This window comes from Paramisgurnus dabryanus, chromosome 16 (genome assembly GCF_030506205.2).
Source record: "Paramisgurnus dabryanus chromosome 16, PD_genome_1.1, whole genome shotgun sequence".
In the NCBI taxonomy this organism is placed as follows: Eukaryota; Metazoa; Chordata; class Actinopteri; order Cypriniformes; family Cobitidae; genus Paramisgurnus; species Paramisgurnus dabryanus.
This window is the reverse complement of record NC_133352.1, coordinates 3352495-3377927: the sequence shown is the minus strand read 5'-3', so window position 1 is coordinate 3377927 and position 25433 is coordinate 3352495. Positions and strand designations below refer to the sequence as shown.

At 39.9% G+C, this 25433-nt stretch overlaps 1 protein-coding gene across 1 annotated transcript; it reads left to right on the top strand.

Moving 5' to 3' along the window:
- Positions 1-623: 623 nt before the first annotated feature.
- LOC141280905 (uncharacterized) lies at positions 624-24843 on the top strand. The gene is made up of 4 exons (XM_073812204.1): positions 624-1319; positions 7652-7721; positions 15880-16054; positions 24568-24843. The coding sequence occupies exons 1-4, from the start codon at positions 639-641 to the stop codon at positions 24752-24754; spliced, it is 1113 nt and encodes a 370-aa protein (XP_073668305.1). The 5' UTR covers positions 624-638; the 3' UTR covers positions 24755-24843.
- Positions 24844-25433: the final 590 nt, after the last annotated feature.

Sequence of the window (25433 nt, the reverse complement as noted above, 5' to 3'; positions counted from 1 at the left end):
CAAATATGACACACTTTCAATAAAGATTATTGTTTCTACGGGTGAAATGCCCCTTTAAGTGTATATTTGTATAAAGTTTGTTTGCAAGATTTAAGATGTTTTAATTCCTCACACAGGCCGTGAAGACCTTACTTCTGATCTCATTGTACTTCTCAAGAAAGATACACTTTACCGAACTCATTTATTAACACTAACTTCATATTTTAGCTGTATTTTTTTTGCTTATAGATGTTCCATTTGTCATGGTCTTTTGGCTGTGTCTATTAAGTGTATATTTGTATAAAGTTTGTTTGCAAGATTTAAGATGTTTAATTCCTTACACAGGCTGTGAAGACCTTACTTCTGACCAGCAATCCAGCTCCTCAAGAGGCTCTTCATCTTTACATCAACCAAGCCAGGTCCCTATTCAAGTTTCTGACTGGGTCTCGTCATATGAAATACCGTGGGAGAAAATGCCACCACATTTGGGACAATGCCTTGCACAAGGCCAGAGACCCCGAAAGCAGGAGCATTTAGCAATGGTGAGAACAATTGTAGACTCAATTCGAGAAATATGCCTGAACCCTTCTAGAAGTCAGTGTTCAGAAATTGCGAGAAGAATTACTGAGAAATACCCCAAAAGCTTTGCCAATGTAACAATGGAAGGAGAGCTGATTGGTTGTGGCTATGGATCCTTGTTAAACCAGATAAAAACAAGGGTTGAACATGTAAATCGTGACAACACACTTGTAAGAGTTAGAAAACCAAAACGGCATATCACTGACAATGAGTCTACATCCAGCAGTGAGATTACCCCATCCAAATGTTCAAAAACAGATAGCTACGGCTGCATCAACTGGCACCCATTTGACCTCCTTCAAGATGAGACACCAGAATCAGTAGAACTGAAGAGAGACACAATGGTCAAGTTGTTTTCTGAAGAGGGACCCAGAGCAGCAGAGCGTGGCCAGGTCGAAGAACTGATGAAGACAACATATGCTTCTCAACGCTATGCCATCAATAAGAACCCCCCACCCAGCATTGATCAACTCAAAGAACAGTGGCCATTTCTTTTCATGAAGAGATACTTGTGTGCCCACTTCAACACTCTGACTGGGATTGATATTAACACTAGACTCACAGAATCTCTCAGCAGAAAAGGAAAGAAGGTGCTACAGTTTTTTGAAAGTCAACTTAAGAGGTGGAATAAGGATGTCCGGACAGTCCTGAAAGACATCAGTAGTGCGGAAAAGGGAGATATTGACTATGGTGTTGCATCTGTGATTACCATTATGGCATATTACAAAGAAAAGGAGGAGTCACTCTTTCTTTTGGCAGATGTAAGTATGCATGTTATTCGAACAGCTGTGTCATGAGTTCGGTCTTATTGGCCGCTTTGTCTTTGTTTCACCATGTTTTGTGTTGTGTTTTTGTTTTGACAGCTCCACACGTGCGCGCCTTCCACCTGGTGATCTCATCATCTCTAACTCTTCTCACCGGCGTCCCACACCTGATCCTTATTATTGCCCAATCCGGTTTGATTTAAATTCCCCTCGTTTCCTTTGTTCCTTGCAAGTTCGTCTTTGTATGTTCGTGCCCGCTAGCGTTGCTAGTTCTTGTCTTGTCTGGATTTATTGTTGTTTATTCAAGTCTGTGACATCTGCTGCCTTTGCCCCATAGATTCCTTACCCCGTTTTCACTCTGTTGTGGATTGTAATCTGTCGCCGCCCATCATCTCTGCTGGCTCTCTCTTCTTTAGTGAGTTTTCCGGACGCCGTCCAGTGGCTAGTGCTGACCGGGATCGTGCGCTGTCCAGCGCTTGGTCAGCTGAAGAGTCCGAAGCGTCTCTCTCTCTCTCTCTCTGCTCCGCCAGGAGGATCTCTCTGTGTTTTTCCCAGGATATCATCGCTGTGGATTTCGGACGTGCGAGTGGATGTCCTACGGCTGAGGCTGTGTTTCCCACTCTTGAGACTTTCCCGAACGGATCGTGGAGTCCGGCCCACCTTGTGTTTAGTGCTCGACATTGACTATCTAAGACACAGAGTTTTTGCCATACACATTCACATTACATGAAGACATTGAGTGTTATCTCTTATACACACTGACTGATATCCTTGAGTGTTTTTGCCATACACATTCACATTTTTACATGAAGACATTGAGTGTTATCTACTATACATACCTGTTGATTTGTGTGCATCATTAAAAAACCTCTGCATTGGGATTCCTGACTTTTGTGGTTCCTGACAGGACGAACTTGCCACGATGGATCCCGCGAAGGTTGATGCTCTCCGGACGGCGCTCGCCCAGCAGGGTTCATGGTTAGGACAACACTCGACTCGCCTCACCACCACTTCTCAAGAGGTTGAGGGTTTATCTGCCCGTTTGAATGACCTTTCCTCTCGGCTTGACCAGGTCAGTCATGATGCCACCCAGCCCAGTCAGCCGTCGCAGACGGAACCTCACGTTACCGCTCCACCTCCATATAATGGCGATCCCGCCTCCTGCCGGGCTTTCCTCTCACAATGCTCTCTGGTTTTTGCCCTCCAGCCCCGCCGCTATGCCTCTGAACGCACCCGGGTTGCGTATGTGATTACCCTTCTGGTTGGCAAAGCGCGCGAGTGGGCTACGGCCGTGTGGGATGCCAATGATCCTTGCTGTCGGTCTTTTGACGAGTTTAGGGAGGAAATGGAGAAACTCTTCGACCGGTCGGTGCGCGGGGACGCCGCTGCAGCTCGTCTGGCACATCTTGTTCAGGGCAGACTCACAGTTACAGAATATGCCATAGAGTTTAAGACCTTAGCGGCTGCCTGTCACTGGAATGAGGCGGCTCTCCGAGCCCAGTTTGTAGAGGGGTTGTCCGATGATCTTCAGGACGAGATCGCTCTTCATGACCTTCCTCCGTCGCTAGATGCCATCATTGATCTCGCTCTCCGGATCGAGGCCAGGAGACTGCTTCGCAATCAGCGACGCTCCATTCGTCAGCGAGTGTTTACGGAGGAGACCACCACTTCCCCATCTTCACCTCTGCCATCAGCCGAGCCTGAACCCATGCAGCTGGGGCGTTTGCGCCTGTCACAGAGAGAGAGAGAGAGGCGTATACAGAAGGCCCTGTGCTTGTATTGCAGGAAGCCCGGGCATTTTGCAAGAGTCTGCCCGTTAAAAGCCGCTGCCCTTCAGTGAGTACGGGAGTCCTGGTGGGCACTTCTTCAAAACTCTCCCCTGTTTCCAGTACCCAACTCCCCGTCATTTTGTCCTTCGCTGGGCGTGATCATCCGTCCACTGCCCTTCTCGATTCTGGTGCGGAGGGCAACTTCATTGATGAAGCGCTGGTGCGCGCCTGGGGTGTCCCGGTTGTTCCTCTCCAATCCCCTTTGGATGTCTGGTCCCTCAAGGGGCAGCAGATGGCGCGGATTACACATTGCACATCTCCTGTGAGTCTCTCTGTGTTTGGTAATCATCGTGAGGAGATTGTGTTGCATATCCTTCATGCGTCTCTATCTCCTATTATTTTAGGGCATGGATGGTTAGCGCAACACAATCCTCACGTTGATTGGCAGCATAGTATTATCTTGTCTTGGTCCCAGTCTTGTCATGTGTCATGTCTTGGTTCTGCTGTTTCTGGTTCTGTTCTTTCTCTTCCTCAGGTTCCGGCGGTCGATTTGACCGGGGTCCCGGCGGAGTATGCGGATATCGCTCAGGTGTTTAGTAAAGCCCGGGCCACCTCCCTTCCCCCTCACCGGCCATATGATTGCGCTATTGATCTCCTCCCCGGCACTTCTCCGCCTAAGGGTAGACTTTATTCGTTATCGGGTCCTGAGAGAGAGGCTATGGATCAGTATATCAATGATGCCCTACGTGCCGGTCTCATCCGCCCCTCCACCTCACCCGCAGGGGCGGGGTTTTTCTTTGTTGGTAAGAAGGACGGCTCCCTGCGCCCTTGTATTGATTATAGGGGCTTAAATGACATTACTGTTAAGAATAGATACCCCCTTCCTTTAATGTCTACTGCGTTTGAGCTCCTGCAGGGGGCGCAGTTCTTTACTAAGCTAGATTTACGCAACGCCTATCATCTGGTGCGAATAAGAGAGGGAGATGAATGGAAGACAGCCTTTAACACCCCTACCGGACACTTTGAGTACTGCGTTCTGCCGTTCGGCCTTTGTAACGCCCCCTCTGTCTTCCAAACTCTGGTCAATGATGTGCTGAGAGACATGGTTAACAAGTTTGTCTTTGTGTACATAGATGATATTCTCATCTTTTCTCCCTCTATGCAGGAACACACTCAGCATGTTCGCCGAGTCTTACGCCGGCTGTTAGAAAATAAGTTGTATGTCAAGGCGGAGAAGTGCGAATTCCATCGTAAGTCAGTTTCGTTCCTGGGTTTTGTTGTTGCCCCCGGTGAGATCCGTCCTGATCCTGCTAAGATCAAAGCGGTGGCCGAATGGCCAGTCCCCGACTCCCGTAAGGATTTATTAAGATTTCTGGGTTTTGCCAATTTTTACCGGCGATTTATCAGAAATTATGGTCAGATTGCTCAACCTCTTACTGCTCTCACTTCCACTAAGGAGAGGTTTGTCTGGAATTCCCGTGCTCAGGAGGCCTTTGATATTTTAAAGTCCCGGTTTATCTCTGCTCCTGTTCTTTCTATTCCAGATTCGGCTGCTCAATTTATTGTGGAGGTGGATGCTTCGGATGTCGGGGTAGGCGCCGTTTTGTCTCAGCGGTCTGCTAAGGATGGCAAGGTGCATCCCTGTGCCTTCTTCTCCCATCGGTTAAACCCAGCAGAGCGAAATTATGACATAGGCAATCGGGAGCTGCTGGCGGTCAGACTGGCTTTGGGTGAGTGGCGTCACTGGTTAGAGGGGACCTCGGAGCCCTTCCTGGTCTGGACGGATCATAAGAATCTCGAATACATCCGTTCAGCCAGGAGGTTATCGTCTCGTCAGGCTCGTTGGGCGCTCTTCTTTGACAGATTTAACTTCACCCTCTCGTACCGGCCCGGTTCCAAGAATACTAAGCCCGATGCTCTCTCTCGTTTGTTCGAAAGCCCCGGTTCCGCTGGGGACGAAACCATCCTCCCGGAGGGGCGGGTGGTGGGTGCCCTGCGCTGGGGAATAGAACAACGGGTGAGACGGGCCGGCCGGGAGGGGGAAGTGCCAGAGGGGTGCCCAGCGGGTCGATTGTGGGTTCCGAATTCGCTTCGCTCCGAGGTCATCCGGTGGGGTCACGAGTCCAAGTTTGTTTGCCATCCGGGGGTTCGGAGAACGTTGGCTACTGTACGTCAGCGTTTTTGGTGGCCCTCTATGGGTCCCGATGTCAGACAGTTTGTGTTAGCCTGTCAGGTTTGTGCCCGTAATAAGGCCTCTCATCAAGCCCCTATTGGTCTGCTTAAACCACTACCCATTCCCTCTCGTCCTTGGTCACATATCGCCATCGATTTTGTAACCAATTTGCCTACTTCCAAGGGAAACACTGTAGTTTTGACCATTGTTGACCGCTTCTCCAAGGCGGCTCACTTTGTCCCTTTGCCCAAATTGCCCACTGCCAAGGAAACTGCCCAGGTTATGATCGAGCACGTCTTTCGCTTACATGGTCTGCCCACAGACGTTGTTTCAGATAGGGGTCCGCAGTTTATTTCTCGTTTCTGGCAGGAATTTTGTAGACAAATAGGCTCCACAGCTAGCTTGTCTTCAGGATATCATCCTCAGACCAACGGGCAATGTGAACGGGCTAACCAAGATTTAGGTAGAGCTCTCCGCTGTCTGACATCGCAATATCCGAGCTCCTGGTGCCAACAGTTACCTTGGGTTGAATACGCCCATAATTCTCTCCCTGTTTCTTCCCTTAGCATGTCCCCTTTTGAGGCGTCCATGGGGTTTCAGCCCCCTTTGTTCCCATCACAGGAACCTGATGCGGTGGTTCCGTCTGCGCTAGCTTTTGTCCGTCGTTGCAAACGCACCTGGAAAAAGGCTAGATTTACATTACGCCAGGTTTCCAGACGAACCAAAGCCGCGGCCGACCGTCACCGTAGAACTACGCCCCGTTTTATCTGTGGGCAGAAGGTATGGCTTTCGTCCAAGGATTTACCTCTCCGTGAGCCTTCTCGCAAGCTGGCGCCACGATTCCTTGGGCCATACAGCATTGTTAAGGTCATTAATCCCGTGACGGTCAGGCTCAGATTGCCCCCAGCACTCGGTCGGGTTCATCCAGTTTTTCATGTGTCTAAACTGAAGCCTGTGTATTTTTCCCACCTTAATCCTGTTCCCTCTGCCCCCACCCCTCCCACCCCTCAGCTTATAGATGGTGCCCCTGTGTATTCGGTTAAATCTTTACTGGATGTGCGTCGCCGGGGTAGGGGATTTCAATATCTCGTTGACTGGGAGGGATATGGTCCGGAGGAGAGGTGTTGGGTACCGGCCCGGGACATTCCGGACCCTGGGCTGATAGAGGATCTCCGCCGGCGACGGGGTGAGCCTCCTCATGGACCGCCCAGTGGCGGTCGTGGGGGGGGAGTCCTGTCATGAGTTCGGTCTTATTGGCCGCTTTGTCTTTGTTTCACCATGTTTTGTGTTGTGTTTTTGTTTTGACAGCTCCACACGTGCGCGCCTTCCACCTGGTGATCTCATCATCTCTAACTCTTCTCACCGGCGTCCCACACCTGATCCTTATTATTGCCCAATCCGGTTTGATTTAAATTCCCCTCGTTTCCTTTGTTCCTTGCAAGTTCGTCTTTGTATGTTCGTGCCCGCTAGCGTTGCTAGTTCTTGTCTTGTCTGGATTTATTTTCGTTTATTCAAGTCTGTGACATCTGCTGCCTTTGCCCCATAGATTCCTTACCCCATTTTCACTCTGTTGTGGATTGTAATCTGTCGTCGCCCATCATCTCTGCTGGCTCTCTCTTCTTCAGTGAGTTTTCCGGACGCCGTCCAGTGGCTAGTGCTGACCGGGATCGTGCGCTGTCCAGCGCTTGGTCAGCTGAAGAGTCCGAAGCGTCTCTCTCTCTCTCTCTCTCTGCTCCGCCAGGAGGATCTCTCTGTGTTTTTCCCAGGATATCATCGCTGTGGATTTCGGACGTGCGAGTGGATGTCCTACGGCTGAGGCTGTGTTTCCCACTCTTGAGACTTTCCCGAACGGATCGTGGAGTCCGGCCCACCTTGTGTTTAGTGCTCGACATTGACTATCTAAGACACAGAGTTTTTGCCATACACATTCACATTACATGAAGACATTGAGTGTTATCTCTTATACACACTGACTGATATCCTTGAGTGTTTTTGCCATACACATTCACATTTTTACATGAAGACATTGAGTGTTATCTACTATACATACCTGTTGATTTGTGTGCATCATTAAAAAACCTCTGCATTGGGATTCCTGACTTTTGTGGTTCCTGACAAGCTGATTCTACAGAATAACAATTTAAATTAGTGTCATAGTTTACATTTGTTAAATAATATTAATGTATTTATCATGCATTTAAGGGTCAATGTAATAATTTAAATATCAAATCAGTCAGTTATAGATTTTAATTGTGCTTTTCAATGCAGACATCTTAAAGCTGGTTAAATGGTTTTCTTACAAGATTACACAATGTGACACATAAGTATCAACATAATTGGAGAGCCTACATAATTTGTCTTACATTTTTGATAATTATGCCACTTAGGTCACTGCAACTTCTGCAGATGTACAGGAAAGCCTCACTGTACCCAGCACCCCAAGGCTGATTGCATTTGGTAAGGCTATCAAAATGCTTTTATTAGTATGTGCATTTTTGCCAATGTTTTATTTTTTGTACGTTTTAGGTTTGAACAACTTGTACTTGGGGGCAGGCATGTGTGGATGTTCAAAATATTTTATTAAAACACTGTATAAATGAAGATGGGATGAAACTTTTTTGTTGTTTAAAAGCAGAGGATCTGTTATTTTATTTGATATATTGCATGTTTATATATTTAAAGAAGAAAATTTTCTGGAAGGCATTAAACATTTGTGAAAATCATAAAAATGCTTCAACTTGCTGGCAACTTTAAAAAAAACTGCTGGCGGGCAAAGACCAGTTTTTTCATAGCATAAATGTTGTACTGTACAGCCCTGCTGTATATAAAGCAAAAGCAAAAAAATAAGCAAATTGGACTGAAAAATGTTCCGTGTGACCAGCCAAATCTATTTTTCGCCATGCTAACTATTGGAAAACATGCTTGTCGTACAGATGTGGCCTTTAAAAATGCGCGTTTTCTCCCGCGGCATTCGCCAATTCGTCTCGCAGAGTCTCGCAGCATTCTGCAAGTGCTTTCGGGGGGGCTACTTTCCATTTTCCCTTAATGTGTTTCGCTTCACAGAATATCCACCAGGTGGCGCATAAAAACATTGCATTGCGTTGTTTCCAGAAGTTAATAAGGGCATTGCTGAATATTTTACATTGCTACTGTATTAAAACAGCAAAGTGATATGTCAACCCATTCTTGCCAGCATAACAGCGCATACAACTATTAAGATACGTGCAATGCGAACTTATAGGAAGTGCAACAGAGAATTTAGTGTGAGCCTAATAAACGCGACTCTATTTACAATGAATATCTTAATTATTTGTGTTGTCGAATTTTGACACCGTTTCATTGTTTGTTCATAATATTTATAATTGTCAGTTTTTCTAAAAGTATCAATATTTTAAACAGATTAATGTGGTATAAAAAAGACATGTTTTAAAGTTAAAAATGTTGTAAAAAATATAGTAGTATTCTTATATTTTAAGAATAACAATATGATACATTTATACTGCGCTAAAATGCTTCACATATGGAAAGAGGAATTCTTCTCAACCACCACCAATAAAGTTTACAAATTATTCTTTAGAAAAAAGGCGTTTAAACCCGGACTGTACAGTTGGCATATGATATCTTTTTTATTTCGTTTTTACATATTTATATTTATAAAATCTTTAATAATAGGCTACCTTTCTTGCGCATATGCAGTCAGTGTTTCTACGTAATTCATAATTGTAAAAAATATTATTGTAAAATAGAATATCACTAAAATAATTTATTAAAGTAACTTAATAAAATGTCTTAATGTCACTTATGTGTTTTTTTAGTTGGTCAAACCAAAATAATTGACGCGAACAGAGAAACTGTGCCTTTTGCGGACGAAAAACACCTCCGAAATGTTGAGTTTATGAATTTTTACAATATGTTCTTTGTGAAATGTGTGTGTAAAATAATAAATTTTATAACATGTGGCTGTAGAGACAAACACGCCGCATCGCCTTCCAGATATCTTACACGTTCGCATTCAACACTTTTCAAAACTTATTTATATTAAATCTAATTAATAATTATAAATTATGACATGAGAAAATTAGAATTGTGCAAAGAGCCAATTCAGATATTGTTAATTAAAGCTGTTTTATACACCTTTCTGTTATAAATGTTTTAAAAAATATATTAGTATTCTTATATATTAAGAATAACAATATGATACATTTATATTCTTAATGTTTTGTATGTTTTATTTTTGTATAGTGTTGTCTCTATGGACCTTTGTGTCTTGAATAAAGTTGATATATATATTGCGCTAAAATGCGTTACATATGGAAAGAGGAATTATTCTCAACCACCACCAATAAAGTTTAAACATTATTCTTTAGAAAAACGCCTCCGAAGTGTTGAGTTTATGAATATTTACACTTACAATATATACTTTGTGAAATGTGTGTTTAAAATAATAAATTTCATAACTGTAAAGACAAACACGCCGCATTGCATGATTTTATAAATACCGAGGTCCATATAAGTATTTTCCAGGGCATGCACCCCAGGAAAAAAAGCTTCTTATTTCCCTGCTCTACATATATGAATTTTAATACATCAGAAAACCAAAGAATCAAATACCTATAGATTTCAAACCATGTCAGTATGCAGAAGACTTGTGTTGGTCATTAGGAATACATTGTAATAATTATTTTACCATCCTGGGCACACTAGTTGCTGCACACTTTCTCTTCTTTTGTTATTTATTTAACTTTAATGACTTCAACAGGTACTGTTTATTAGGCTTTAAGACTGAATGCAATAAAATGTTCAAGCCAAAATATGAACATTTAAACTCCGTGCACGCGCGCTACGGGTGGATGAAGCGTTGTACCGCGCACGTGATGCATCGCGTTTTCAAGTTCAAGCTTAGCAGAAGTCCAGTGCAACACAGGGAATCTAATCATTATACAGTTAAAAACATATCTTCAAGAATTAAAGGGTGGCGTGGAATGTTGTTAATAAACATGCTGAATAACGGAAAGTGAATTACTGGAGGGAGAGAAAGCAGCGCATTAAATTTGGACACCCAAGTGCTCAGCGGCATTAATGTTTCTTGTCCTGTCACCTTGACAGTCACTACGGTTTCATATTTCTCGTCAATAAACTGCTGTATAATAGTCAGCGTTTGATTACTTACATCTCTCTTGCACTTCCACTAACTGCGCATCTGACCTCTGTGTTGCACCTCTGTCTGCCTAGTTTGATTTTATTGGTCATCTCGGTTTCATTTTGACTTTATCTTACTTAATAGACCCTTTAACTGTTTGTACACCATGTTGACATGGCACCGTATGCGTGCGCATTTAGGCAACGGAGGTATGGCAAGAATCAGCAGTGAAGCAACCTACCCATTACACAAAAAATGCACACGGCCGCGCCGCTCTCAGTCTGTCTGCATCTATGAAAAAAATGTGCACCACCTGCATGCAGAGAGCACGCGCGCTGCCTGCACGACATCCAATCACTGCAGTCCCACGTTGGTTTGGATGTTGGGACCGTACCAGTACAGCTCAGCAGTGGTGTAGTCTACTAGGAATTGTAAAGGATTTCCGTATACCCGCTAAAAATAGCGTGAGGATGCGTAACAGCATGGTTTTGTGACATTTCAAACTTTAAGTAATAGTGAAGCACTGACCATTAGCATGCTACACTTGCTACTTTAGCGGGTTGAAATGCATATACATATTAGGCTATATATTTGGTGTGTTTGACTTTCTGCCGAACTGCGCGATCCGATCGGCATATGAAATCACTATAGCGGCGCGAAAGTGACTGGGGAGCAGAGTGGTGTGGCGCTACAAAACCCACAGGCGAGTGACAACAAAGTACCGCGAGAGTGATTCAAAGCGGATTTATCCACGTGATAACTGGAATCGCTCTCGCGGTACTTTGACATCACCAAGAGATCTATACCACTGCAGCTAAGTCACTACATTGACATGGCAGAAGGACAGAATGCCATTTTGTTCTGGGCACTCTTCCTTCACTCTTTCAAGTAGCCTTGGCAGTGCCTGCTTCTAGTGCTACAGTGGAGCGAGTTTTCAGCCATGGTGGCATCATGGCCAATTTGATCTTTTGAAAATGCAATGCAGTATAGGGGCCTCCCTCCACCTGTCCACAGCATGCATTTTATTTCTGTTGTAAGAGGACTTGACATGACTCGAAACTAAAATGGTAGGACTTTGGACTCGACTTGAGACTTGTTGGCTTTGACTTTTGACTCGACTTGGAACTTGCCTCATCTTTGACATGACTTGACTCGGGACTCGAGGGCAAAGACTTACTTGTGACTTGCATTACAATGACTTTGTCCCACCTCTGCTTATAGCTAGACGTCACATGCCGATTGGTCTGCGCTGCGCAGCAAGAAGCCACACGAGCGCTGAGCGTTGAGTCAAATTATAAGACGAGCGTAAGAAAATGACAGAGGTCTGGTCAGGGAGTTAACCCAACACAAAAGTGAAAATGATAGCAATGACTCTTTAGATAAGATCTATAGACATGCACATCAGTGTTTTATTTGTCTGGAGAAAAGGACAATTTGATATCCAAAATAGTGTCCAACATAATACTTACTCTATCAATATACTCAAATAAGTAGGGCCTACATGCACTGCTATCAAACGTGATGTGTTTTTGGTGTTGTAATCTGGAACTTGGTGTATATCAAATGTGTTTGTTAAATGTCTCCACATGGAAACGGAATGCCCTCCCCCCGCACAGTCCTGCAATGAGAACCAGAAAAAACGGTTTCTAACCATTTTATTTACATGTGAATAGTGAGAGCACCCCCTCAGGAGCTGTAGCAGGGTTTTTGCGGGGTCTTTATAAGCTTAAGCCAGGACTTAGTTTAAATAGGAAATATAACTAGTTTTAACAAACATGCCTTACTAAAAACATTATTTGTCTGCATTTTGAGGCAAAAAAGGGCATGGCCGCCCGGACCTCGGTAATTTTCTGACGCGTGTCTTATTTGACTCAATGCTCAGCGCTCGTTTGACGACTTGCGGCGCCACGCAGCCCGATCGGACGGCATGTGACGTCTTAGCACCGCGAGACAGTAGGCCTACAGTATGCTTTTGAATAGATCTCGCGGTAGTGGGATGTCACAGGCCAACGGGTTTGCGCTGCGCCCCATTAAGTAAGATAAAGTGAAAATTATTCCTAGATGACCAATAAAATCATACCAGGCAGACAGCAAAGGAGGAAGGATACCTCAGTTAGTGGAAGTAATAGGTTAAATTGGGCCGGAGCGCACCGGAGCGCAGATCCGCCTCCTCGGGTCCACAACACACCTTGCCGGAGCTCCGGTCCGTCTCCTTCAGCAACAGGGTTTGACGCAAAGCGAATAATAACGTTTTCATTCATAGGCTTCAAACTCGTGCTTGCGGGGCACCCTCGACAAAAATCTTTTTGAGAAAATCATGCTTCTCAGAGGTCCACTGTGTTTTTAATCCCGTCTGAATCGGCCATGTCTGTGTTTTTCTCTGACGACCTCTGTAATCTGTAAATTTCAGAGCATTTTACCTACTGTTTCACGCCGAACTCAGAGGTCATCTGAGAAATGTAATTCCGTCCGGATGAAGACGTGTTTGCTCGCAATATGTTTTGAAAACGCGTTTCTTTTCATGTTTTGGCAAACGTGATCTGCCGACAGGTCTCACTAACGCACGTATAGACTATTGTACTTAATTCCTGAATCCCATTCATTCAGATAGCCTATGGGTTTTTTTCCATTCGGCGGAATAAAATAATTAAATTAAGACGAGCTGAATATCATACACTGTTAAGACTGGACAAAACCGTTAGTTTTGTAGGTGTTCAGCTTGGGAGTTATACTCGGTTTAACCAAAAATGGGAATAATAATACAACAGAATATTTGGAATTGGGGCAAGCAGAACATGAATTCACAAATCACAAAAAATGTAAAATTAGATAAATTAGTTAATGATATTGCGCAAATTTGCTCTCGGTCTCTTCAAGGTCTACGCGAATTAGAGGTTTGTTATAAGACTCCGTTATACATCACGTCTCTTCTAATTGCACAGAAAAAATGAATCAAATGATGCGCATTTAAGTCGGATTTTTATGGAGAATAGGCTTTGTGACCGTTTAACCCCACGTGGACCGAACAAGAAACGTATGCTTTCATGGAGTCCGTGTATGACATCTCCTTTATTTAGTTTTACATATTTTTATTTATATGCATTTAATAATACCGTAAGATCATAATGTATACACTGTAAAAATGATTCAGTGGCTTTGTAAATGTAGGCTATCTAAAATAAATGATTAAATTAACTTAAAAAAAAATTTTTTATGTCAGTTATTTGTTTTTTTTTTAGTTAGACAAACCCAAATAAATGACCAGAAATAGATATTTTGTTTAAAATGTACATATTTTATTTGATGTATACGCCTTAATAATATAAGTATTTAATTTACATATTATTTTAATCAATATATTTGATAAGGTCAGAATTATATATTTAAGTTTTTGAAACTGTAATAATTGCTTTCTTCAAATTAATATTATTTGCATTTAACATCAACTTAAAAAAATGTACGTTTTACGCCTAACTTGAACTATGATGTACTTACTATTTTTACATTGATATTATTTGAGTAAATGTAGGCAAAAAAATAAATTAATAATCAGTAGAACAAATGTTAATTTTAAAAAATCCCATATAGCCAACAGGTTTTAATCAGCAACAGAGAAACTGCGCCTTTTGCCGATGAAAAACACCTCAGAAACTCCTCGAATTTATGAATTATTACACTCACAATATGATTTAATTTACTTACTACAAAAATATAACTCATTATACAAATTTATTCAACACCATTGCACACTTTATATCGAGTTTCATACCATGTAAAGGAAAACATGATAATATATAAAGTACAGTAATGCAGAAAAGCGCATTACAACCATGTCCAAGCTATTAAAAACGTTCAGATGCAAAAATGAACTAAATGTACAATTAGATAAACTAGTTAATGATATTGCGCAAATGCTCTCGGTCTCTTCAAGGTCTACGCGAATAGAGGTTTGTTATAAGACTCAGTTATACATCACGTCTCTTCTAATTGCACAGAAAAAATGAATCAAATGATGCGCATTTAAGTCGGATTTTTATGGAGAATAGGCTATGTGACCGTTTAACCCACGTGGACCGAACAAGAAAACGTATGCTTTCATGGAGTCCGTGTATGACATCTCTTTTATTTAGTTTTACATATTTTATTTATATGCATTTAATAATACCGTAAGATCACAATGTATACACTGTAAAAAATGATTCAGTGGCTTTGTAAATGTAGGCTATCTAAAATAAATGATTAAAGTAACTTAATAAAATCTTTTAATGTCAGTTATGTGTTTTTTTTAGTTAGACAAACCCAAATAAATGACCAGAAATAGATATTTTGTTTAAAATGTACATATTTTATTTGATGTATACGCCTTAATAATATAAGTATTTAATTTACAGATTATTTTAATCAATATATTTGATAATTTCAGAATTATATATTTAAGTTTTTAAACCTGTAATAATTGCTTTCTTCAAATTAATATTATTTGTATTTAACAACAACTTAAAATAAATGTAGTTTTACGCCTAACTTGAACTATGATTTACTTACTATTTTTACATTGATATTATTTGAGTAAATGTAGGCAAATAAATAAAATAATAAGTAGAACAAATGTTAATTTTAAAAAATCCCATATAGCCAACGGGTTTTAATCAGCAACAGAGAAACTGCGCCTTTTGCCGATGACAAACACCTCAGAAACTCCTCGAATTGAATATTTACACTTACAACATGATTTTATTTACTTACTACAAAATATAACACATTATAGAAATTTATTCAACATCATTGCACACTTTATATCGAGTTTCATACCATGTAAAGGAAAACATGATAATATAAAAAGTACAATAATGCGGAAAAGCGCATTACAACCATGTTCCAGCTATTAAAAACGTTCAGATGCAAAGATAAACTAAATGTACAATTAGATAAACTAGTTAATGATATTGCGCAAATGCTCTCGGTTTCTTCAAAGGTCTTTGCGAATTATTTTGTTATAAGACTCCGTTATCATCACGTCTCTTCTACTTTAAGTGTACACAAAAAAAATAAGACGAATGATCCGCGTTTAAGTCAGATTTTTATGAAGAATATTTGACTGTTTATGTAACTGGCAAAAGAAAACTTCGCCAACCAAATGTTTGTCAAAAAGCTTGCATGTGACATCAAAGTACTGCCAATGCACCAAGAATCCCTGTCATGTTACTTCGATATCATATAGTATGCTTAAAGCATAAAGTCGAGCACACATTGTCGTCAGTATGCCCTACTTGAAACACGACTGCCCTCTACAGGTTTTTTATTTCCTGCGTCCCCCACCGAATCACCCTTCTGCGGGATCTCGCAGAATTTCGGAAGTGCTCGCGGCATTCTGCTTTCAGAGACGCGCATTTTTAAAGGCCACATCTGTAAGAATCATTTTAACAAAATAGATTTTCCTTTCCCTACTAATAAGCTGCTATTATGGTGTTACAGGAGATTCTGTTCTCCATGCCAAAAGATGGATGCTTACAATGGAGGGCAGAGTCATCATTGAGTCACAAGACCTAACTGATTTTCAGTCCGCATTAGCTGTCTTGTTTGGCTGCTACTATGCTTTCAATGTTCAGTACCAAGAAGAGGCAGCTGCGACTCTGGAGTTCCTGCAGAGGTTTGTACCTCATAAATTTACTTACTTATTCATTTAGCTGACACTTTTATCCAAAGCTACTTACAGTTGCAATTGCTACATATGTCAGAGGTCACACACCTCTGGAGCAACTAGGGGTTAAGTGTCTTGCTCAGGGACACAATGGTGTGTCACAGTGGATTCGAACCCGGGTCTCTCACACCAAAGGCATGTGTCTTATCCACTGCACCATTCTGAAAGGCGTTCTGATATTTAAGGGATATTATAGTATATATAATGAAAATTGAAAATTACCCCATAATTTACTCACCCGAAAGCGATCTTCTTTCAGATGAACACAATCAATCAAAGTTATAAAGAAATGTCCTTGCTCTTTCATGGTTTATAACATTTATAACATTAGTAAACAGGGATCATGGAACAACCTCTGACTTTAAAGCCCAAAAAAAGTACATCCATCCTTCACAGACATAGATGAATCGCGATTTGGACGTGGGTCGATTCTGAATCGATTCACAAATTTCAAGAATCGATTTTTAAATGTTAGTTTACAAAATAATAACGTGGCGTTATCAGAACCAAAAGGCGGAACTCAACTGGGAGAGCGGTGATGCACACTGACAACTTAAGATAGCACGCACTGCACAAGCACATAGCAGTGTTTCCCATACATAGGCTCTACTTGGGCGGTGCGCCCAGGAAAAAAAAATCACTTTACGAATTTCCATATTTTCTGAACTCGACTGGATGACCCTTGTTTTGTTGAGCGAGAGAGAGAGAGAGGTGGGGGTCGGGTGACTGTGAAGATGATGCACGCGTCATAAACTCATCATCCAGCGCGGCAAACTGGATCAACTGCAGCACATACTGAGCAGCCAGGGAACTACACTGCGACCAAAATGGTCGCATATGCTTATGTGCATATGAAGAGTTTTGTTGCAAAACAAGATAACCACCGTTTTTTTAATTGTTTAGAAATCTCGTTTTTTGGTTGTGCATTCCAATTAACTCTTTCACCGCCAGCGTTTTTAAAAAAAGTTGCCAGCGCCAGCGTTTTTCATGATTTTCACCAAAGTTTAATGCCTTCCAGAAAATGTTCTTCTTTAAATATATAAACATACAATATACCAAATGAAAGAACAGACCCTCTGCTTTCAAACAAAAAAAACCTGTTTCATCCTACCTTTAGTGTTCTTTTGCAATCAGCTTTTGAATATGGGTAGAGTTAATTCCATTTTTATGCCGGACTTTTCATAGAGTTCCCATTCATAGCGATCTTTAAAACAGACACGGACATGCAGCCGCTTGCCATAGGGCAATACTTCCGGGTTTAAAAAGTTGCGGAAGGGCGCCACCTGGTGGATAATAGCGGTATTGCGGAAAGACGGAAAATCTCGTCATTGGCGGGGAAGCGTTTTCTCTTAATTGACGAGATATCTCGTCAATGGCGGGGAAAGAGTTAATTTCAATGCAACTGCAGTTGGTTTGTTTTAATTTAAACCTTCGGGTCCCAATTGTGATTAATATTGTGTGTAAAACCCAATTCGATCGGATAACGGCCGCAAGCGCTGCCGCGCTAAAGCTCGAGTGCAATTTCAGTGTGCCTCCGGTTTCTATGGCGATAACAACTGGCTCTTGTCACGACCACGCGCTGCATTTTCTTTATCCCATTTTTTTTTTATAGTTTTACTATTAATAGACCATATCTTTACTAAAATCTTAACAGTTTGCACAGAGATTGTAGCAAAAAGCAGTGCTAATATCAAGCCCATTGCACTGAATGAGCAAAGCTCTAGCTGACTCAGGATATAAAAAATGCAAAGCTGTAATGTAAAGTCTGTCATCGGGACAGCAAGTAGACTTTTAAATCTGAAATAATGAGTGTATTAAGCTTTTTTAATCGGCAAAAGGGAAATAGAAAGCAGAAGCAGTAAAAGTGCCGATCTAATAGAAATTATTACCATTATAACATCAGTCACATATATAATCGATAGACCTGCACTGTCTATTAATAGGCTATAGTATACATAGTATTGTATATATTGAGTAGGGCTGCACGATAATGAGAAAATATGCGATAGTTCTGTTGGTGAGTGCGATGGCGATATGTCTTGCTTGGAGAAATTATATTTTTATTTGCTTTTATTTCAGCATTTAAATATGTAATGAAATAAAGAGGTAATGCATATTCTAAAGATGTAATTAAACTATGCTATACATGTGACAAAAAACTAGTAATGTGTGACCATAACACAGTACTTTGATTTATTGAATATTTATATTAATTTCATAAATCCAACCACTCCAAACTCTTTTTCCTTTCTCTTTGACATGAACAAAGCTGAATGAACTTGTGAATATGGCCACCTTTAAAGGTATTTATTAACATTGTGAGAGGTGTAGAAAGACTAACTTTATACAATAAAATGTATAGTATATTAATGATAGACAATGCAGGTCTATGGATTATAAAAAGGTCTAAAGATTATAAAGTTGATAGGTTTGTGTAGAAGCAGTAAAGGTGCCTCTCTTTCTATTCCTCTGTTGCAGATTAAAAGAGCTTAATCCATCATTATTTTAGATTCAAAAGTATACTCTATATAAAGTATTTAGATTCAGCTTACATAATGACTGTTTGACAGTTTGAGCTGCTCGTTCAGTACAATGGGCTTGGCATTAACATTGGTTATTTGCTACCATCTTTGTAGCAAACATTTTAGATATAAAATGACGGTTCATTGATAATAATACTATAAACATGGTAGAAAAAAAGTGCAGCGCGTGGCCGTGACTTTATATAAACAAGAGTAAGTTTTCATCGCCATAGAAACCGGAGGTACGCTTGAGACTGCACATGCGCTATAGCACGTTAACACTGGCTGACTCTTCATGGCAGTCTCTGATCGACTTGGGTTTAAACAGACCCGGTACCTGAAGTAATTAAATGGGACCTACTCGGACCTGACTGACCTTTCAAAATATAGACTCGTGTCATTCCGTGAAGACCTCTAATGGATACAACTATGATCAAGTTCAGGAACATGGAAGGATACAATGTGACACTGCAGCTTTGCGTCGCACCGAATTCATCGAGAAACAGAAAGCACGCGAACACATCAGAAAAGACACGACATGCTCACACGCATAATGTCATTATCACAGACAAAAAAAGACCAAATTTGATGCTAAATTGTCGTGGGCAGTTGTTAATATACTTGAGAGAGCCACCCAAGTTAAGTAAGTGTGTGGGAACCACCTTCTGATCGGTGTAATTTGGATGATCTAAGCATGCAACACACAAATGATAGACACGTAAAATAAATGCAAGTTATCGCAGCTCCCCGCTATATGTATATCACATACATAGTTATCGCGACGACGATACATTTTCGGTATATCGTGCAGCCTTAATATGTGACCCGCTCTGGCGAAATGAGTCGGAAGTCGCAACGTTCCGTTTTAAGATATGAGCCGATAATGTGGAAAAACAAAGAAATTATCCAAAAAAATATTTTTAGCTAATACCAAAGAACAGACATTAAAACATAATCTCCCAAAGTTTCGTAGTCCAAATAATTGAGTAAAGGTGTTTAAATGACTATTAAAGTTGAAACAGTTTTACTAAATTCGCTGGAAATGAACATTGCTTCTCTCAAATCCTCTCGTCACCTCCGAGCATTTCAGGGGATCCCCTGAAACTTCACTATCTCTCCAAATATGGTAACATTTTAGATATAAAATGACGGTTCATTGATAATAATACTATAAACATGGTAGAAAGAAAGTGCAGCGCGTGGCCGTGACTTTATATAAACAAGAGTACGTTTTCATCGCCATAGAAACCGGAGGTACGCTTGAGACAGTTTTACTAAATTCGCTGGAAATGAACATTGCTTCTCTCAAATCCTCTCGTCACCTCCGAGCATTTCAGGGGATCCCCTGAAACTTCACTATCTCTCCAAATATGGTGTTACACGTTGTTTTAGAGCCAATCAGAAATCTTCATAAAAGCTGATCATTTGTCAATGGGAAACCCCGGGGCACGTGATTGGTCCAGCCATCCTCCTGTCATACTCACAGCACTCTCCTCTCCTATTTAACTCCTTTTTGAATTGGTTATTGTCAACTAACCTACACAAAGATATGATTACATAGGCAAGCATTAATGTTTTCTTTTTGCTTGTCTCTCTGCCTCTCAATTTCTCTCAAACGCGAACGCGCACGCGCACACACGCGAACACACACACACACACACACACGTGCGCGAACACACATGCGCGCGAGCGCACGCACACACCCACGCACGCGCACGCACGCACACACACACACACACACACACACACACAAACACATTGTTTTGTGGGGACATTCCATAGACGTAATGTTCTATTCCCTTCACCTAACTCAAACCCCAACCATCACAGAAACCTTTCTGTTACTTCACATTTTCAATAAACATCATTCTGTTTGATTTATAAGCTTGTTTCTTGGTTTACTGTAATAGCATTTATATTAATGTCTTTGGTCAAATTAAGCTGTAAAATAAATAGTTTATCCCTTTGAAAATGTGATGGATTTTGAAAGATATCTACAAAAAACGGGCAAAAAACTTTAAAGGTGTTTTTCTCAGGTTTTCAGTTGGAAAAAGAGGACAGACAACCTTAATTCAAATGTCTATATCTTTAAAACCATTCAATGTATGACTTTGACTAGGATATCATTTGAAAGCTTATGGTCTCCTCTTTTCATTGATACCAAAATCTCAATTTTGAAATTTGGGTCACTGTGACTCATTTTGCTGGATCAGGTCACATATTGAGTTTGATAAGAGGGGTCATCAAATTGCTTTAAATATCAGTGCAAAAACAGTAAGTGTTTTCGTGGTGCTTTGACAAACAGTGATAGCTTTATTTATGGCAAAGAAAGTTTGGGGTGGTTAGATTAATGAACTATAATATGAAATTAATATTAATGTTCAATAAATCAAAGTATTGTGTAGTGTCACACATTATTAGTTCTTTGTCACATGTTTAGTAGACCATTTTTTGTCGGTGGATAATGATTGCCCTTTTCATCAGCTACCACTACAAGTAAATTTCATATCTGTGGGAAACACTGCATAGAGCGGAGCTTACACGAGCAGAAGAGAAATAAATAAAATCTAGAACAGCGCTGTTTGACACATTCTAAACTTCAATAAAACAAGATACACTTTGAGATAGTCTTTCTCTGCCTTTTCTCTGTTCAGTGAGCGATAGTTTGTTATTCAGGTGCTGGCTGCGCTGCATTATATAAATACAGTAATACTGCCAAAATCACTGTGTAGGCCTATAATGATGATGCTAGACACTTAACGTTAGTCAGTTCGTGGAAGGTTAACATATAGAATTAATATGTCATGTTTAATTACAATTTTTATTGGTTTTAATGTCTTACAACAGAAACAGGACATTATTTATCCCTTAGTTGCATTAAAGTACCATATATGACAGTTCAGTAGTAGCAAAAGTGCAAACATTAACCTGCCTTTGAGAGCAAATGTGACGTAATGACATCACAGATATGCAAATTAGTACGTCAAGAATCGATTCTGAATCGAATCTGGACCCTAAGAATCGATTCTGAATCGAATCTGGACCCTAAGAATCGATTCTGAATCGATTTATGGGGGTCCAAGCGATTCCCACCCCTACAGAACTCGATACATATTTCTGAAGGAGGGACTTCATAGAACAAGGAAGACATCAGCTCGTTTTGAGGACAGTGACAACAGCGCTATAAAAAGTACAGCATATTTTTTTACACGTGAAACAACATGAACACTTCAGGGTTGTGCCGATAGACAATATTATCGTGTAAAGAAGCAGAAAAAGAAAACGCACGAGTAACAGTAACTTGGCCTTTAAATGGGGAAGTTGCTTAATTTTGCTTCTATCGGTCACTAATGTTAATCAAACAATTAATCTCCCACTGCTCTTGACTAAATCACTTTTATACCTTTATTAAGATATATATATTATTGTTTAGTATCCTTATTTCATCACTGACTGTTTATCTTTAAGCTTTATCTTTTTGAGCTTGAGTTTTGTTCTTGTGTAATATAAGCACGTTGCGCACAATGCGTTGGTTTTAAGTGCTTATTACACGGCTCTCTGGAATGCTTGATTCTGATTGGTCAGTTGAGACATTTGCAGGTTCGTTCTTTTCAAATAATAATCGCTCCAAAATAATAACGCATAGCCGGACTACTTGCACGAGTAAAATCGCTCTGCGCCAATAAAGATCAATAAAAAATTACTGTCTGTTTGGCGCCATCTTGTGACAAACACTGGACAACCACGACAAGACACAGAGAGCTTACTGAGACTGAACTTGACAAAATAGAGCATGACAGCTACGAAGCCAACACACAAAAAATACAGAATGGGCATTAAAACTTCTCAAAGACTGGCTAAAAGAGAAAAAATGGAGACAAGTATGAAGCAGAGGATCTTAATAAGGTATTACGATCATTTTATGCATCTGTGCAAAGTTTCGCGGAAGGATAAAAATGTTAATTTAAAACAAATATGCCAATAAAATGTATCAAATTCATATTCATGTCCAGTTTTTTTTCTTATGTGGCAAGTAGCCGTGTAATAAGCGGGATAATGTAGAGGCAGCCGGTAGTTATTGGGAAATAAGCCCCTTCAGTGTGATACAAGACCCTCCGCTTCGCGTCGGGTCCTGATCACACTGTCGGGGCTTATTTCCCAATAACTACCGGCTGCCTCTACATTATCCCTTCCATAACATTGCGCATAGCACCTCAGCGCTTCCTCTATTGAAACATAATATTTTGTTGATAAAGTTACAGTGATTCAATTTACACCCGTCACTATGGTTACCTGCATCCTGTGCGATTTGTACACTAGTTTGACTCGAGTTGCTCTTTCAGGGTTTATATTCATACATACTGTATTAGAGCTGTGATTGTAAGCTGTAGTGTGAACAGAACAGACCCTGGATTATTTGTTTATGTGTACTGAATAATATGACAAAGGTTGTATTTCTTTCACATTAGTAAATGCATTATATAACATGAACAAACAATGAAAATATATATAAGCATTTTTTAATTCTTGTTTATGTCATTACAGTAATTGATGTTAACTCAATGTGCATTAACTAATGTTAACAGTTTCAACTTTGATTTACAAAAAAAGTATTTGTATATGCTAAAATTAATAATATTTACAATGAATTAATAATTAATAAAAAGATTAATTAAAGGTGATTATATATTTTATATATTGAGTTATTTAGCTGTTTCACTTTAATCTGAAATGCCCTGCAAACCACAGCTTACAGAATCTATATTTTTAGATTAACATGATGCGATTACATTTTTTTAACCCTTAGTGCAGGAATCACAAGTGTTTTGTTTTAGACAGATATTAAAGGTAAGGGTTCAATTTATGTCAATACTTGGCGACTTCAATATGGCATTAATGGCAAAAACATCTCCCCTTAAAATGTTTTAATAAGGTTTTTCTGTTATTAAAATATTTAATACCATAGAACTGTTCATAATTCTCACAAAAACCTTATACAAGCATAAAAAGAAGATAAAAACTAACAAAACTCAAGCTCCCTGAAGATAAACAGTCAATGATAAAGGAATTATAATAAATAATTATGTATACTATGTATAAATATATTTTATTTTAGGTAGAAAAGTGATTTGGTCAAGAGCAGTGAGAGATTTTCTCTTAATGCTGTTTCATAAACATGAGTGACAGACAGGAACAAAATTAGGTAACTTCCCCTTTAAGACCAAAGTCCGGAGCAGCGGTTGCGCGACTTGCACGTTCCTCGCAGACAGAAAGAGCAGCGGTTGTTGCGTGACCTTCCGCGCTCCTCACATACAGAAAGAGTGCACGCATATAAATCTGTTATTTTTGTTTCAATGACTTAAAATAACTTGTTTTAAAACTGCGGTGCTTAAATACGTGTACAAACGTTATGTTTCCGTGGTCACACGCACAGAAGCGTGATGTGGGCGCATAACCTCGATAGAGTCGATAATCCAAAATCTCTACCGGTTGAAAAATTTCTACTGGTTTATCACCCACCTTTAAGTCAGAAGAATTTTTTCACTTTAATCCATGCATCTTAAGGGAAAAGGAATTCAACATGTTGTATCCTTAAAAATGGCAATACTTGCATGGCAAATTAGACATAGCACTTTCTGTATGATATTCATGAAGTATTTTGCAGTTTATTCTTTGTTAAACGTGCAACATTCCGGGTCTTTTCTTTTTGTCTTGTTTATTTTTTTATTATTTATGTCCAGGCAGCAGTCATTGAACTGAACATACAGCCGTTCAGTTTAGCAACATTCATTAGTTTTAGTTTGTCTTATGTATCTTCTCTGTAGGTGCATTCAAATGTAGTTAACATTTGCTTTTATTAACTTCAAAGTGCATACAGCACCAAATTATGAGATTTGGAGTAACATTGGTTTGATAAATGTTTTTCTCTTGTGGCTTCAGATTCATTCTACGAATAAACCCTGATGGGACAAAATGCCAGTCAAAGACACGGATCAGCCGTACCTCTGGGAAGAAGGTGCAACGAAAAAGTTCTGGCCTGAATCCTCATGTTGCATCTTTAATAAAAGAGCTTGTTGACTTTGATTGGCAGAATAAAAAAAAAACGACCAACAACCGAGTTAAGTAATGTTAATGTGTAATGTGGAAAATGTTAGTTTGAATGGCTTGTTCTGCTTTTTACAGTTTTAAAATGTAGCCAAAATGTAATTTGTTCTTTCAGTAAATTGTTACCCTTTAAAGGGATAGTTCACCCAAAAATGAAAATTCTGTCAACATTTACTCACTCTCATGTTGTTACAAACTAAATCAATTTCTTTGTTCTGATGAACATAAAGGAAGATTTTTTGAGGAATGTTTGTAACCAAAGCATTCGTGAGCCCCATTCACATAGTATTCTTTAATCCTATGAAAGTAAATGGGGGCTCATGATTGGTTTGGTCACAAACATTCCTCAAAATATCTTCATTCATTGATTTAGAAATTGATTTAGGTTTGTAACTACATGAGAGTGAGTAAATTATGACAGAATTTTCATTTTTGGGTGAACTATCCCTTTTAAGTTCTCTGATCTAAGACAAATTTCTTCTAAGGAAGACAATAAATGGTACCTTAAAGTAAATGTCTGTTAGTAATGTAAAACAACTGAAAGAGTGCATTTAAAATGTAATGTAATGTAAATGTACTTTTGTTTCAAATAAATGAAGCTAAACTTGTTAGTAAATTGAACAGTAGTAATTATTTAATAGGAATAAAATGATAATATGTACAGAAATTACACATACATACTGTAAATAAAAATACAGTAA